An 18,214-nucleotide genomic window follows, 5' to 3' on the forward strand; every position below is an offset into this window, starting at 1 on the left:
GTGATGACTAAAGGGTCTTATTAGGAGTTTTCTAATCTGACTTGTCTATATGGCCGTCTATGGAAATTGTCTTTCTGGGCGAGAAGGGTCTATCTGCAGACTGTGTTTACTACATGCCACTACGCGTCACTTACTACAGGCCGTGCCCACTGCCATTAAGGCTGCTAGCTAGCTAGGACACCGGCACACAGTGCTCGGCAGGCGGGGGCGAAGGACACTGTGTACTGGTGTCCCCTACCTAGCTAGCAGCCTCCTTCTTCGTTGGGGTTTTTCGACAGTTGGCATCCACCGTTGGTGCATTACCGTCATCTACTGTGCTGGAGTGTGGGCCAGAGACAGTGCCAGCAGCCTCATTCGTAATGGGCGCGGCATGTAGTAACTGCAGTCTGCAGATAGACATTGTTCTGGGCCGGACGTCAGTTAAACTGCAGTACCGACGCCAAAGTGTAGGAGCATTTGAAGCTGTGCTTCTAGACCAAAACCCTGGACCCTTGGGCTGGAGCAAAGATGATCTTGACTGGGAGAGACGTGAGTCGGGGGAAACTAAGTGAATGAATAAAGCTTTTGGTGACAATCAGCTTTGAAATCAGCAATATTTTGCATTGTATCACAAACAAGATGCTAGGGTAGTGAATTGATTTTAGCTTCAGCTGTAAGCTAGAAAGGAAAGTTGGCCTACAAAGCTGGAACCGGTATCTTATTGCATTGTAAAGTGATCTAGCCTGTAATGGACATTGTTTTGCAAACATGAATTAAAGCTGCAATATGTAACTTTTTGGGCGACCCAACCAAATTCACATAGAAATATCAGTTATAGATCTGTCATTCCCATTGAAAGCAAGTCTAAGAAGCGTTAGATCTGTTCTATGTGCGCTATGTCAATGCTTCCCATTTTTGTGTCTTTTACTTTCGATTTTGTACACCAGCTGAAAATACAATATTTATGGAAAATATATTTTACAGCAGTTTAGATACAATGATTCTCTACACTATACGTGCTTGTTTTGTCTCACAAACTGAAATTAGGCAAACTATTAGAATTTTAGCAACCAGGAAATGGCGGAGCGATTTCTGCATAGTGCACCTTTTAACAGTTTCAACATTTCTACATGCCATGTTGCATTAATGAAGTATTTTTGTTTATTTTTTATTATTAAAATGTTTTTCCAAAAATTGCCCCTATGGAAAAAGGATAGGAGCAGGATAATGCATATGACCGGAGCAGGTATTTGATCCATACAAATCAAATAAATGGAAACAAGGTTCACTAATAAGAAGTACAAAATGGCAAATTAGTACTAAAGACCATCTACCAAGTATGCAGCTATGACCATATAAAAAATATCCATAATTATATACAGTGCCTTCAGAAAGTATTCACACCCCTTGATTTTTTCCACATTGTGTTGTTACAAAGTGGAATTAAAATGGATTTAATTGTCATTTTATATCAACAAACTACACAAAATACTCATGTTAAAGTGGAAGAAAATTTCTAACATAAAAAAGGGAAAATAACACTAATATATCAAGATTAGATCATTATTCAACCCCCTGAGTCAATACATGTTAGAATCACCTTTGGCAGCGATTACAGCAGTGTCTTTCTGGGTAAGTCTCTTTGCACACCTAGATTGTACAATATTTGCACATTGTTCTTTAAATTCTTCAAGCTCTGTCAAGGTGGTTGTTGATCATTGCCAGACAGCCAGTCTTGCTATAGATTCTCAAGCCTATTTTAAGTCAAAACTGTAACTAGGCCACTCAGGAACATTCAATGTCATCTTGGTAAGCAACGACAGTGCATATTTGGCCTTGTGTTTTAGGTTATTGTCCTGCTGAAAGGTGAATTTGTCTCCCAGTGTCTGTTGGAAAGTAGACTGAACCAGGTTTTCCTCTAGGATTTTGCCTGCGCTTAGCTATTCTGTTTGTTTTTATTCTAAAAGACTCCCTAGTCCTTGCAGATCACCATAATACCCATAACATGATGCAGCCACCACCATGCTTGAAAATATGAAGTGGTACTCAGTGCTGTGTTGGATTTGTCCCAATAACACTTTGTATTCAGGACATAAAGTTTGTTTCTTAGGCACATTTTTTTGCAGTTTTACATTAGTAACTTATTGCAAACAGGATGCATGTTTTGGAATATTTTTATTCTGTACAGGCTTCCTTCTTTTCACTCTGTCAATTACATTTACATTTTAGTCATTTAGCAGACGCTCTTATCCAGAGCGACTTACAGTTAGTTTATTTTTTTTCATACTGGCTCCCCTTGGGAATCGAACCCACAACCCTGGCGTTGCAAACGCCATGCTCTACCAACCGAGCTACATCCCTGCCGGCCATTCCCTCCCCTACCCTAGACGATGCTGGGCCAATTGTGCGCCGCCCCATGGGTCTCCCGGTCACGGCCGGCTACGACAGAGCCTGGATTCGAACCAGGATCTCTAGTGGCACAGCTAGCACTGCGATTAGGTTAGTATTGTGGAGTAAGTACAATGTTATTGATCCATCCTCAATTTTCTCCTATCACAGCCATTAAACTCTAACTATTTTAAAATCACCATTGTCCTCATGGTGAAATCGGGGAGCGGTTTCCTTCCTCACCGGCAACTGAGTTAGGAAGGATGCCTGTATCTTTGTAGTGACTGGGTGTATTGATACACCATCCAAAGTGTAATTAATAACTTCACCATGCTCAAAGTGATATTCATTGTCTGAACCCTGTCTCTTTGGAGCCAGAGACAGCAGGGGGTCAAACTGTAAAACCAAGTTCCTACACAATGGATTTTATCAAAAAAAACTATGCTACATTTTATCTCTGGGACCCTCAGGATGACAAATCAGAGCAAGATTACTGAATGTAAGTACATTATTTACCTTCAGAGGTGAATGTACCAGTTGCCGTGACAAGTGTTTTGTTGTGCACTATCCTCAAACAATAGCATGGTATTTTTTAGCTGTAAAAGCTACTGTATATTGGACACTGCAGTTAGATTAAGAATGTAAGCGTTCTGCCCATATAAGACATGTCTATGTCCCGGAAAGTTGTCTGTTGTTTACAACTCCATTCTAGTCACATATCGCATATTGAGCAGCAATCCTGTAGAGCAGTGGTTCCCAAACTTTTTATAGTCCCGTACCCCCTCTAGCACCAGGGTCACCGCACTCTCAAATGTTGTTTTTTGACACCATTGGAAGCCTGCCACACACACACTATACGATACATTTATTAAACATAAGAATGCGTGTGAGTTTTTGTCACCACACGGCTCGTGGGAAGTGACGAAGAGCTCTTACAGGACCAGGGCACAAATAATAATACACTGCTCAAAAAAATAAAGGGAACACTTAAACAACACAAAGTAACTCCAAGTCAATCACACTTCTGTGAAATCAAACTGTCCACTTAGGAAGCAACACTGATTGACAATAAATGTCACATGCTGTTGTGCAAATGGAATAGACAACAGGTGGAAATTATAGGCAATTAGCAAGACACCCCCAATAAAGAACTGGTTTTGCAGGTGGTGACCACAGACCACTTCTCAGTTCCTATGCTTCCTGGCTGATGTTTTGGTCACTTTTGAATGCTGGCGGTGCTTTCACTCTAGTGGTAGCATGAGACGGAGTCTACAACCCACACAAGTGGCTCAGGTAGTGCAGCTCATCCAGGATGGCACATCAATGCGAGCTGTGGCAAGAAGGTTTGCTGTGTCTGTCAGCGTAGTGTCCAGAGCATGGAGGCGCTACCAGGAGACAGGCCAGTACATCAGGAGACGTGGAGGAGGCCGTAGGAGGGCAACAACCCAGCAGCAGGACAGCTACCTCCGCCTTTGTGCAAGGAGGAGCAGGAGGAGCACTGCCAGAGCCCTGCAAAATGACCTCCAGCAGGCCACAAATGTGCATGTGTCTGCTCAAATGGTCAGAAACAGACTCCATGAGGGTGGTATGAGGGCCCGACGTCCACAGGTGGGGGTTGTGCTTACAGCCCAACACCGTGCAGGACGTTTGGCATTTGCCAGAGAACACCAAGATTGGCAAATTCGCCACTGGCGCCCTGTGCTCTTCACAGATGAAAGCAGGTTCACACTGAGCACATGTGACAGACGTGACAGAGTCTGGAGACGCCGTGGAGAACGTTCTGCTGCCTGCAACATCATCCATGACCGGTTTGGCGGTGTGTCAGTCATGTTGTGGGGTGGCATTTCTTTGGGGGGCCGCACAGCCCTCCATGTGCTCGCCAGAGGTAGCCTGACTGCCATTAGGTACCAAGATGAGATCCTCAGACCCCTTGTGAGACCATATGCTGGTGCGGTTGGCCCTGGGTTCCTCCTAATGCAAGACAATGCTAGACCTCATGTGGCTGGAGTGTGTCAGCAGTTCCTGCAAGAGAAAGGCATTGATGCTATGGACTGGCCCGCCCGTTCCCCAGACCTGAATCCAATTGAGCACATCTGGGACATCATGTCTCGCTCCATCCACCAACGCCACGTTGCACCACAGACTGTCCAGGAGTTGGCGGATGCTTTAGTCCAGGTCTGGGAGGAGATCCCTCAGGAGACCATCCGCCACCTCATCAGGAGCATGCCCAGGCGTTGTAGGGAGGTCATACAGGCACGTGGAGGCCACACACACTACTGAGCCTCATTTTGACTTGTTTTAAGGACATTACATCAAAGTTGGATCAGCCTGTAGTGTGGTTTTCCACTTTAATTTTGAGGGTGACTCCAAATCCAGACCTCCATGGGTTGATACATTTGATTTCCATTGATCATTTTTGTGTGATTTTGTTGTCAGCACATTCAACTATGTAAAGAAAAAAGTATTTAATAAGATTATTTCATTCATTCAGATCTAGGATGTGTTATTTTAGTGTTCCCTTTATTTTTTTGAGCAGTGTATAATAATAATCAATAACTTTGCTCTTTATTTAGCCATCTTACATATAAAACCTTATTTGTTCATCAACAATTGTGAATAACTCACCACAGGTTAATGAGAAGGGTGTGCTTGAAAGGATGCACATAACTCTGCAATGTTGGGTTGTATTGGAGAGAGTCTTAAATAATTTTCCACACACAGTCTGTGCCTTTATTTAGTTTTCATGCTAGTGAGGGCCGAGAATCCACTCTCACATAGGTACGTGGTTGCAAAGGGCATCAGTGTCTTAACAGCGCGATTTGCCAAGGCAGGATACTCTGACCGCAGCCCTATCCAGAAATCTGGCAGTGGCTTCTGATTTAAATTCAATTTTCACCCAGATAGGCCAGTCGTGTGAGAAACTCGTCATCATGCAAGCAGTCAGACAAATGAAAATTATGTCAGTAAAGAAAACTTTAAGCTCATCTCTCAATAAAAACAAAACGTGTCAATTCTTTGCCCCTTGATAACCAGTGCACTTCTGTACGTTGTAAAAACATTACATGGTCGCTGCCCATATCATTGCATAATGCAGAAAATACACAAGAGTTCAGGGGCCTTGCTTTAACAAAGTTAACCATTTTCACTGTAGTGTCCAAAACGTCTTTCAATCTGTCAGGCATTCCCTTGGTAGCAAGAGCCTCTCGGTGGATGCTGCAGTGTACCCAAGTGGCATCAGGAGCAACTGCTTGCACGCGCGTTACCACTCCACTATGTCTCCCTGTCATGGCTTTTGCACCATCAGTACAGATACCAACACCTCTTGACCACCAAAGTCCATTTGATGTCACAAAGCTGTCCAGTACTTTAGAAATATCCTCTCCTGTTGTCCTGGTTTCCAGTGGTTTGCAGAAGAGGATGTCTTCCTTAATTTACCCCACATAAACGTAACGGACATATACCAGGAGCTGTGCCAGGCCCGCCACGGCTGTTGACTCATACAGCTGTAATGCATAGATTTCACTGGCTTGTATGCAAAGCAGTAATTGTTTCAAAACATATCCTGCCATGTCACTGATGCATCGTGAAACAGTGTTGTTTAATGAAGGCATTGTCTATAGTTTTTTTGGCCTTTTGCCCCCAGCATTGTCCCAACCATATCCGCGACAGCAGGAAGAATTAAGTCCTCCACAATAGTATGGGGCTTGCCTGTCCTAGCTACTCGGTAGCTCACCATATAAGACGCTTCTAGCCCCTTTTTATTAATGGTATCTGTTGCTTTTATAGATGTCTTACTTCTCGAAAGTCATCTTAAAAAACTCCAGTGGCTTATTTTTCAAATTGGCATGTTTCGTATCTAAATGTCTGCGCAAGAGGGAAGGTTTCATGGAGTTGTACTTTTGCACATATAACACACTGTGGCTGAGGAAAGGCACTACTCCCAATATAAGTGAATCCCAAATCAATGTAGTTCTCATCATATTTACGCCTCTTCGATAATCCAACGTCCCTGTCTGTTGTTCGGTGCTTTCCTGGGTAAGGGGGCAGTAGCTCTTCGGCTGAATCAGATTCACAACTGTCAGTGTCCATGCTAGCTGGGCTAGCAACAAATGTAGAATTACTGATGCTAGCATTGGATGTGCTCGTGGAAGCAGACCAACTTGTGTCGTCGACAGGTGCAGGTGTAGTACTGCTGGTAGTAGCAGTACTACAAGTAGAGCTGGTATGTGTCTCTATGGACGCGGGCCTTACTTTTTATAACCATTTATAAATTTTCGAGCAAACGGAATGAGCAGCAGCTACGTTTGGCTACATACGGACCGTTAGTGGAATTACCGCGAGAGAGTAACGGTTAATGTGATTGGATGTTAATTATTTGACTAGGCTACCTGTATTTGACATTGTGTTGTTATTTGGCTGAACAGTAGATGGTTTAATTTTGTTTTTGGCAGTGAAACGAGGCTACTCAGGCGAGAAAAAAACATCACCCAAATGTATAGCCCCGTTGGAAAATCTAAATGGACTGTTTGAAAATGTGAATCACATTTTTATTTGGCGTACCCCCGACGTCATTGCGCGTACCCCTGGGGGTAGAGGTTATAATCAAGTGGTGATGCAGCCCAGACTCTCAGTGAGTGCATTGGTTCCTTAGGACAGGCTAGAGCTAGCAATGAGTGGAGCAGGGATGGTGCCCTCACACTAGAAGGGGACATCAGCCGCGCTGATAAACAGACTTGATCCTCTCTCAATCAGTAGAAAACAGACACATTTTACAGAATTACCGAAAGTAACAAATTCTAGTACCGAGTTTGTTCTACTATCAAAAAAGTACAAACGTTTCAGTATACTGTGCAACACTAGTGTCTGTGGGTCTACATTGTTTTTGCATAAAACGTGAAACCCTAATAGAAAGATTGGGTGGGAGACTACTGTTAGCATGTTTTTCTCTCTAAATAGTATAGGAAAGGGTGTGTTAGTGTGACTGGTTGCGAGACCTGACCACTGTATGTGTCAGCTTTCTAACTTCCTTCTAATGGTTACAGTACTTGAATAAACAATGGTTTTCTGCCAGCAGGACCAAGAAACAAGTGTTCGGCAAAATGATACTTGGGGGAGTGAAGTGCAAGTATAGTTTATTTTCATTTTATTTTTTTATTTTTTTTTGGGGGGGGGGGTCGAGGTGAGGAGGGGGATTATTTAAGATACTCTTTGAAGAGGTAGGGTTTCAGGTGCTTTCGGAAGATGGGACTCTGCTCTCCTAGCTTCAGGGGGAAGCTGGTTCCACCATTGGGGTGCCAGTACAGAGAAGAGCTTGGACTGGTCTGACATGGTAGAACTTGGGAAGGTTGAAAACCAGGCGGGCTGCAGCGTTCTGGATAAGTTGCAGGGGTTTGCTGGCACAAAAGGGGAGCCCAGCCAACAGCGAGTTGCAGTAGTCCAGACGGGAGATGACAAGTGCCTGGATTACTACCTGCGCCGCTTCTTGTGTGAGGTAGGGTCGTACTCTACGGATGTTGTAGAGCATGAACCTGCAGGAGCGAGTTACTGCCTTGATGTTTGCAGAGAATGACAGGGTGTTGTCCAGGGTCACGCCAAGATTCTTTGCACTCTGGGAGTTGGCAACTGTGATGGAGAGGTCTTTGAGGAGGCAGGCTTCCCTGGGAGGAAGAGCAGCTCCGTCTTGTTGAGCTTGAGGTGGTGGGCCAACAACCAAGCTGAGATATCTGCCAGGCACGCAGAGATCCGTGTCGCCACCTGGGTGTCAGAAAGGGGGGGGAGGAGAAAAGTAGTTGTGCCATCTGCATAGCAATGATAGGTGAGACCATGTGAGGATATGACGGAGCCGAGTGACTTGGTGTAGAGAGAGAAGGGCCAAGAACAGAGTCCTGGGGGACACCAGTAGTGAGAGTACATGCTGCACACACAGATCCTCTCCACGTCACCTGGTAGGACCGGCCTGCCAGGTAGAATGCAATCCAAGAGTGTGCAGAGCCTGAGACGCCCAGCCTTGAGAGGGTGGAGAGGAGGATTTAATGGTACACAGTGTCGAAGGCAGCAGATAGCTCTAGGAGGATGAGAACAGAGAGGAGAGTGAGTCTGCTTTGGCAGTGCAGAGAGCTTCCTTTACACAGAGAAAAGAGTGACCTGTCTTGAAGCCTGACTGGTTAGGGTCAAAAAGATCGTTCTGAGAGAGATAACGAGAGTGGATCAGTGTTTTGGAAAGAAAAGGGATACATGTCTATAGTTTTTAACAGAAGTGTTTATTTTTTTATGTGATTGTACCCCATTTTCTCCCCAATTTCATGATATCCAACTGGTAGTTACGATCTTGTCTTCTCGCTGCAACTCCCCAACAGGCTTGGGAGAGGTGAAGGTCAAGTCATGAGTCCTCCGAAACGTGACCCGCCAAGCCGCACTGCTTCTTAACACCTGCTCGCTCAACTGAGGATTGAATTCAGCTTTCAGGCGCCTGGCCCGCCACAAGGAGTCGCTAGAGTGCGATGAGCAAAGGAAAGCCCCCCGGCCAAACCCTCCCCTAACCCGGACGACGCTGGGCCAATTGTGCACCGCCCTATGGGACTACCGGTCACGGCCGGCTGTGACACAGCCTGGGATCAAACCCCAGCCTGTAGTGATGTCTCAACACTGCGATGCAGTGCCTTAGACTGCTGCGCCACTCGGGAGGCCATGAGTGTTGGTTTCTTGAGGGCAGTGGTCAAGGATGAGCTGATGACGGAAGTGAGGAATGGTAGAAGGTCTCCAGAGATGGTCTGGAGGAGGGGATGGGGTCGAGCGGGCTGGTTGTCGGGTGGCCAGACCTTACTAGTCGCAGGATTTCATCTGGAGAAAGAGGGGAGAAAGAGGTCGAGGCGCAGCCCTGTTCTGTAAGCTCGCAATGAGTCCCTCTGCCACGGAGCAGGAGGGGAGGGCCGAGCCGGCCGGGAGGAAAGGGGACAGTGCGAGTCATAGGATGCGGAAAGGGAGGAGAGTAGGGACGAAGAGGCAGAATCAGGAGGCAGGAGGGAGAGATATAAGAAAAGAGTAGTGGGAGAGAGAGAGAAGATTGCGACGGCACATGACCATCTGGGTAGGGGCTGAGTGTCTAGGGTTGGAGGAAAGGGAGACAGAAAAGGAAAGAAAGTAGTGATCAGAGACCTGGAGGGGGGCTTGCAGTGAGATTAGAAGGCAAACAGCCTTTAGTGAAGATGAGGTCAAGCGTATTGCCTGCCTTGTGAGTTGGAAGGGATTGGGAACGGGTGAGGTCAAGAGACAAGGAGGGGCAAGAGTTGGAAAGAAATGAATCGAAGGCAGACATCAGGAGGTTGAAGTCGCCAAGTACGAAGAGCGATGAGCCATTGTCAGGAAATAAGCTTATCAAGCTGTCAAGCTAATTGAGGAACTCTCCAAGGGCACCTGGTAGGCGATAGATGACAACATTAAGCTTGAGTTGAAGTGTCAGTGACAGCATGACATTCAAATGTGGAGATGGACAGGTGAGAGAGTGAGAAAATAGAAGATCTCCAGTTAGAAGAAATGAGTAGCCCAGTGCCACCACCGCGATGACCAGATGCGGTAGTCAGATGAAGAGAGAGCAGCTGCTGTAGCAGTGTTCTCTGGGGTGATCCATGTCTCCATCAGGGCCAAAAAGAGCAGCAAGGGACCGAAGGGCAGCAGAGGTTGAAATGAATTCTGCGTTCTTAACCGTAGATCGGCAGTTCCAAACGCTGCCAGAGACCAGGAATTCCACATTGGTTGTGCACGCAGGGTACACTAAATTTAGAAGGGTTGCAGGTTAAGGGATGGGGAGCGTCTGTAAAGCCTACAGGGAGAGGAGCGAACAGGTATAGAAAACACAGATAAGTTGCCAAAGCTGCAAATGAGAGAGTGGTGTGGAGCCTTCCTTGAAGAACTCTGCAGAATAACTCTGCAGAACCGTCTTTGTTTCAGCAACGGTCTCAGTTTTGCCAACGAGATAGCTACTGACACGAGCACCACAGCTGCCGTTCTTGAAATCCTTGTGCTGCCGCTGTGAAACCAGGGGAGACTGTAGTAATTGCTGATTGCCTAAGAGAGGAGAAACCACTCCCCCTCCAATAGAGCCAATGATTACCAAAACAAGTCACAAATTGCTCTGCCCCTTAATCCTGGTTGATGTGTCAACAATCATCTGCAAGTTATGAGCAGTCAGCAGTTCACACACCAAGTAGGATGCTGGGAAGACAAGCAGCACTTAAAGGAGATGGCCCTAGCAATTAAAAAGACAGTACTAGAAAACTGATAGACAAAAATTATACTTATTACTCCTGGAGATATCAGGAGTCCTCTAGCAATAGAAAGACTCTAGACCCGCACTTAAACACACCAAGTATAATGCTATAGGTCTACACAGAATATATCAACTAGATGTTAACCAACATGTTTCACATTTACATTTTAGTAATTTAGCAGACACTCTTATCCAGAGCGACTTAGTTAGTGCATTCATCTTAAGATGGCTAGGTGATACAACTACATACACTGCATGACCAAAAGTATGTGAACACCTGCTTGTCGAACATCTCATTCCAAAATCATGGACATTAATATGGAGTTTGTCCCCCATTTTCTGCTATAACAGCTTGGCATTGCGCATGGTGATCTTAGGCTTGTGTGCGGCTGGTGATCAAAAACTTGTCCGGGACAGCTAAATTGTGGTCAAAATCATGTAGTGTACACCCCACACATTTTTTTTTTTTTTTATAGCGCCCCTTCCAGTAATAACGTATACCCCGGTATGGTACAGAAACTGTATGAAATGCGGGATACCGCCCAACCCTAAATACCTACAGTATAGCTTACTGGAGATTGGAGAATGCCAAAGAGGAAGAGATCCACCAATCTTCTTCCTTGAACTGAGCGCGCACGCACACACAGACATAACACACTCCCACACTCTGCTTTAGAATTACAAGTACACTGACCAATGATTAACTGAGGGACCAACAATTAAACCATAAAAAAAACATAAAAATTGTCAGTACTATTCAATTAATGACCACCAATGATCTGAATGAATACCTTCTAGCCACTTAGCATCGCTACCGGTTGTTCATGGAGGTTTACCACTTTCCCAGAAGTGGGTCTCTCTTGGCAGGCACTAGGCAGCTTTCCACTTCTCTGGAAAATGATTCTGTGCCAGACGCTTCCAAGCGCAGACTAAGGCGGATGGGCTTGTCAGAGTCCTATTTAAACCCCCTGAGCTGACATTTACACATCCGCTAACTACTACTACGTCATCCACCTTTCCTCAATTGGACTCTGTGTCCTCTGCCAGTGGTGTATGCTGGTACAGAAACAAAGGCCCCGTTCGAATCCTATCGTAAATGCATCCTGCTTCCTTACAGTAATCCCTGATCTCACACGGTTGAATAGGTGAAGGCAGGGCTAGCTTTCATCTATCTAAACATGTGAGATCAGTGATTACGTCAAGGAAACGGGAAGGCAGAACTAATTTCAACAGGGCCTAAATCTGCAGTGTGGAGTTGACAGTTCAAGGCAGTGGAGCGTAAACTGGTCTGGTATGTGTCACAACGACAGGGAGTTCTCTTTCACTCTGGCCTGTATGTCACACCCATAAAAAATTATGCTAACAAAATAAATAAGGAGGACCTTTTAAACACATTGAAATGTATATATAAAATGCAGGGCATAAGTAATATATTTCTGTTTCAGTGTATGTGGGAGTGTGTTTTTGTGTGTACCAGACTGTTGCTTTGTGGGGTTTTTCCTGTTACTTGGGCAAATGGGCCGGAGTTGGGGAAACGCAGAAGGGCGAGGGAGGAGGGGTTACAGCACTCTGTGCATGTCTAGCTTGCACAGTGACCCCGCCTAGAGGCAACATCCCCTGGCCACATTCTGACAGCCTCAGGGGCAGGAAGGAAGTGCTTACTCACTCTCTCTTACACACACGCAGACTCCTCTCTCTCTCTCTCTCTCTCTCTCTCTCTCTCTCTCTCTCTCTCTCTCTCTCTCACCCTCTGAGACAGAGCCTTTTAAGGAAAAAGCCCTACTCTCACTCAAGTGGAGCCAAGTCAACACACACAAGTACACACTGCTTGCGTAAACACACACACAGACACACAAACATAAAGCATGGCCACACCCAAAGTAATGCTTTCACGTACATATACAAACAGGAATACACAATATAAATGTGGAGGACTGCATATAGATTTTTTAAAATCAAGGGTTTCATGTAGGGCTGTGATGGTCATGGGATGACGGTAATTGGCCAGCCAAATGGCCGAGGTCTCCGTAATAATCGTTCAAATCGATTTTCTCCTCTCATCTGCTCCTGACTGAATGTCCCACCATATGAATAGAACGGGCGTCACCATTCAAGTCAATGGTGGCATGTTGGGCGGACAGGCGGCCATTGCGAGTGAACCCATAGGAGCAGAGCAGGAAGTAAAAGCAGGATGTGTACCCATCAGTATGTACTGTGATTTGTTGATTCAACTCAACTGACATTACAAAAAATGCATTCCATTGCATGAGCCACATCAGTTAACATAATTCTAATGAACATTCTACATTTCAGGAAGGAGGAACAAAGTTTCATCACGTTGTGAAAAGTCTGTTACCGCAGAAACTAAATCAACTGCACGAATGCCCCGCCGTCCTGTCTTCAGTCAGCTGTTCGTTTCAAATGTTTTATTTTAATTTTAATTAAACGGTTAGGACAGTTGTTTTATTTTCATGACGGTCTTCATCCATAACCGCCGGTTACACGTTATACATTAATTGTCCCAGCCCTAGGGAACATGAACCCTATCTAGGAAAATAATGTCTGGTCACATCCTCTCCATTAATAGATGTTGGAGTTGATGCTAAACTAACAATCTCTCTCTCTCATTCTCCTTTGCTTTCTGTTCATCCCATCTCTCCCTCTGTTTTCATCTTTCTCTCTAACTTAGGCAGAGGCCAGGCTGGCAGCGAAGAGGGCAGCCAGGGCAGAGGCCCGAGAAATCCGTATGAAGGAGCTGGAGAGACAACAGAAAGAGGTACAACTAGAGGGCACTATATTCCCAATACACACATAATGTACACACTTACCTTATACAGCACATAGACCACATCCACACAGACATGCATGCAAAATAGTATCCATACCTTCAGAACTTCAATACAACTACAGTTCCAAATGACAGACATAACAGACCAGGTGCAATAATGTACCTTACAAAGACTTGGTCCAAAAAATACACCAAGCTTTAGGCACGGGGTCAGGGTTGGTCTTTAAAGACGAAGGCATTTCCTGTGAACACAGTGTTTCATTCTTAAGCTGAGGGGCCTTTCATCCTGTGCCAGGGTGGGGACAGAGGTCACCAGTGTTAATGGTGTACCGTTATCACCATAGCACAGCCCAGCACTATGAGTGCACAGCTGGGGATTTCTACCAAACAAATTAGCATACACTCTTAACATCATGAGTATTAACAACAAGCAAAAACATTGTCATTAGAGATCCAGGGAATAGTATTTTCTTAATAAGATGATTCTAATCTTAAAAAGTGATCTTGAAGTTATGCAATCTTTACATCTAGAATATTCTGGAACACATGGTGCTAGCTAGTTGCCAACCCTGATTTTGGTTTACCCTTTGTACGTACGGTAGCAGAAGCTGTCAAATTGGTGGGAAATAGGGCTGCTTATACTCTTTGACCCAGTGAGAGAGCATGATGAAATCCAGTTGACCTGGATGTCTTAAGCACTTAACCCCCACCTGAGCTTGACCAGTGCTTGACCAGTACCTGTACTGGCTGAACTCACCAATTAGCGTCGCTAATTGACCCTCTTGTTCAGTTGTCATAAACTCAGCAAAAAAAGAAACGTCCTCTCACTGTCAACTGCGTTTATTTTCAGCAAACTTAACATGTGTAAATATTTGTATGAACATAACAAGATTCAACAACTGAGATATAAACTGAACAAGTTCCACAGACATGTGACTAACAGAAATTGAATAATGTGTCCCAGAACAAAGGGGGGGGGTCAAAATCAAAAGTAACAGTCAGTATCTGGTGTGGCCAACAGCTGCATTAAGTACTGCAGTGCATCTCCTCCTCATGGACTGCACCAGATTTGCCAGTTCTTGCTGTGAGATGTTACCCCAGTCTTCTACCAAGGCACCTGCAAGTTCCTGGACATTTCTGGGTGGGGATGGCCCTAGGCCTCACCCTCCGATCCAACAGGTCCCAGACGTGCTCAATGGGATTGAGATCCGGGCTCTTCGCTGGCCATGGCAGAACACACAGAACGAGCAGTATGGCTGGTGGCATTGTCATGCTGGAGGGTCATGTCAGGATGAGCCTGCAGGAAGGGTACCACATGAGGGAGGAGGATGTCTTCCCTGTAACGCATAGCGTTGAGATTGCCTGCAATGACAACAAACTCAGTCCGATGATGCTGTGACACACCGCCCCAGACCATGACGGACCCTCCACCTCCAAATCGATCCCACTTCAGAGTACAGGCCAAGGTGTAACGCTCATTCCTTCGACGATAAACGCGAATCCGACCATCACCCCTGGTGAGACAAAACCGCGACTCGTCAGTGAAGAGCACTTTTTGCCAGTCCTGTCTGGTCCAGCGATGGTGGGTTTGTGCCCATAGGCGATGTTGTTGCCAGTGATGTCTGGTGAGGACCTGCCTTACAACTGTCCTACAAGCCCTCAGTCCAGCCTCTCTCAGCCTATTGCAGACAGTCTGAGCACTGATGGAGGGATTGTGCGTTCCTGGTGTAACTCGGGCAGTTGTTGTTGCCATCCTGTACCTGTCCCACAGGTGTGATGTTCGGATGTACCGATCCTTTGCAGGTGTTGTTACACATGGTCTGCCACTGCGAGGAGGATCAGCTGTCCGTCCTGTCTCCCTGTAGCGCTGTCTTAGGCGTCTCACAGTACGGACATTGCAATTTATTGCCCTGGCCACATCTGCAGTCCTCATGCCTCCTTGCAGCATGCCTAAGGCACGTTCACGCAGATGAGCAGGGACCCTAGACATCTTTCTTTTGGTGTTTTTCAGAGTCAGTAGAAAGGCCTCTTTAGTGTCCTAAGTTTTCATAACTGTGACCTTAATTGCCTACCGTCTGTAAGCTGTTAGTGTCTTAACGACCATTCCACAGGTGCATGTTCATTAATTGTTTATGGTTCATTGAACAAGCATGGGAAACAGTGTTTAAACCCTTTACAATGAAGATCTGTGAAATTATTTGGATTTTTACGAATTATCTTTGAAAGACAGGGTCCTGAAAAAGGAACATTTCTTTTTTTGCTGAGTTTATATGTAAATAAAAGCCTTGGGTGGCAAGTTGATACAGTTCCAAGTCTGGAAGGTTAAAACCACCCTCAGACTTTGAGTTTTATTTGCCCATATAAAGTTTGTTATGACCGAGTATACTTTTTAAAAGAATGTCATCGGTAGGGTAATTGGTATTACCGAGAATAGATATAAAAGACAGGATCCTGAAAAAGGGAAGTTTCTTTTTTTCCTGAGTTTATGACCAAGGACATATCAGTGATTGTGTATTATTTTCTTAATGTAACGAGGTACTCTAAAGCATGTTGCTTTGGTCCACTAGATGTTTACATTGTGTTCAGCTGTTGTTTGGGCTGGGGATGTATTTGGAGTGTTTTTTTTTTATTGGCTGAGATTTGTATTTGTAACATCTCTAGGTTAGTTTCCAGCTGTGAGATTAAGTAATGGCTCTGATTGGACCATAGGATATTGTAAATCCCTCAGAGTCTCAGTAAGTACTCCATTAAGCAGGGCTGTGGTCAATTCCATTTCAGTCAAAATTCAATACTTGAATGGGACATTTCCTATTAGAAAATATTGGGTAATTTTCAGTTCATTAAAGTTCTGTAAATCAGAGTGATGTATTACCTGTGAGGGACTAAAGCATTGCATTATGCTAAATGCTCCCTGCTAGCTTTGCCTCCCTCTTGGTTCTGCAGACTCAAGCACCTTTTTAAGATTCATTAAATCACGATTGGGCTCGCTCTCTGCTGATAGAGGCTCTAATCTCTAGATTTTGACGTGTGTGTGTTCTGATGTGTTACATGGGGTGAATGTGTCTTGCTGTGGTTTAGCACCTCTGATCCCTACCTAAGGGAGCCTCACCTTTCTCGGGTCACTATTCTTAGACAACAATAATCCTACAGAGAGCTTTACAGTCACTGCTCACTCTCACTCCAACATTGCTACCCTGCACTAAGAAACCATATGTTCTTGCCTTAACGTACAGAATGATCACTATGTGATAGTATTTTAGCGTGTTGTTTAGTGTACAATGATGTGAGTTTCTCATTTATATTTAGCATTTGTCCCATTTTAGATGTGACATTTGCCAGCAATGAGACACATGACATATGCTCACACATTTATAACACATGTGGTTGAGCAAACATTGCACCATCCCTGTGTTATGGTAGACATGCATGAGCAGGCACACCCCCTCGTGTCATACTCACCAGATTAACAGTCAGTGTTCAGATTAGTCTAGTCAGGAGGTGTGTTTGGTGTGTGTGTATGTGAATGTGTATGTGTGCGCGGCTTAAACCCTCAACCCAAGTCCCAAAGTAGCTTAGCGGGCTGTCCTCCTTAGTGAAGCCTCTAGTTGACTAACAGTGGTTTGTTTTGCTGTTCCAACGATGTTACGTCTGGACAACACGAGCAGCAGGTGGCTATGCTTTCCACTACTGTCCGGATGATAACTTTAGGAGATATCCTCTTCAATTGAAGAAACACTCAAGCCAGAAGAGTGGATTGCTAGCTGTATATCTACAGTAGCGCTAACCTAAACCATCAGGTTGTCTTCGTAGCATCGTCTGAGCCTCTGAATTGGGAACTTTTAACCTCCTTGATCCTGTCTGCATGGCAGGCCATCGTCATTGGCGACATCTGTATGGGACACCCTAAGTTTGCATCGAGACCGCAGCAGGACGGCCGGGCGGTGGTTGGCGGGGAGGGGGTTTCGGGCTGCCCTTAAAGGGCGTCCGGGGACCCCTCCAAATAGAAAGGTGAGATGGTATGTTTGAAGATAGTTGGGACAGGAAGCGGGAGGTACAGTACCTAAGCTGATTGTGTAACTATAACTCATCCGATGAATGGTCTTGCACTGAACGAGGCAAGTTAATTGTTTACGTGTTTATTTACACTTAAAAAATGTATAGTGATGCTTTTAGTTCTTGACCATTTATCAAATACTTTGGTCGGACCTCGATATGAAGTGTTACCTTAATTTGCAATAATCTCTGCTTTGAAATCATCTTAAATCCAAAACAATTTTTGTAATGGAATCACCAGAACAATCTGTATTCTTGATTGACATGTTGCTGTGAGGCACTTTAAGCATGCTGGTTCTCAGAACAACTTTTCTAGAATGCTGACTCCAACGTGCCTCACAGACGCAGAGCCGAAAAGCTGATTGTCACGTTTTTTTTGGTAGAAGCTAGGTATCTTTTGCTCTGAGGTCAAAGCGAGCTCAGCTGTCAAAGCTTGGTCAAGCTTGGAAAAAGAGGTTCCAGTATCACCTTTGTTTCGTAATGTTTTTATCATAAAATGTGGCATACCTGTAGCAATGGGACATCAGTTTATGTACTGTAAGTACACATGTTCCTTCAATATATTTTGGAGATGAAATGGCAAACGCATTTGTTCAGCTCTCAGGTCCTTGAAGGTGACCAACTTCAAAAGAGAATCGCTGACACAAAGGCTAACTCTAACAATAAGTGCTTTTCCGACAGGTCTCAGGCATTACCCATAACAAAGGGTCAGTGAATCTGCCGTGAGGGGAGTTTCCCAA

At 45.0% G+C, this 18,214-nt stretch overlaps 1 protein-coding gene across 15 annotated transcripts in view; it reads left to right on the forward strand.

Moving 5' to 3' along the window:
• The window catches only part of lrrfip1a (leucine rich repeat (in FLII) interacting protein 1a), an 86,545-nt gene that overhangs the window by 31,273 nt on the left and 37,058 nt on the right, over positions 1–18,214 (forward strand). For all 15 annotated transcript variants that reach the window (XM_041863055.2, XM_041862957.1, XM_041862979.1 and 12 more), the window contains exon 2: positions 13,323–13,409. In XM_041863055.2, the coding sequence (XP_041718989.1) occupies positions 13,323–13,409 (87 nt within the window). The remainder of the gene's footprint in view (positions 1–13,322; positions 13,410–18,214) is intronic.

Source organism: Coregonus clupeaformis, chromosome 4 (genome assembly GCF_020615455.1).
Source record: "Coregonus clupeaformis isolate EN_2021a chromosome 4, ASM2061545v1, whole genome shotgun sequence".
Classification (NCBI taxonomy): Eukaryota; Metazoa; Chordata; class Actinopteri; order Salmoniformes; family Salmonidae; genus Coregonus; species Coregonus clupeaformis.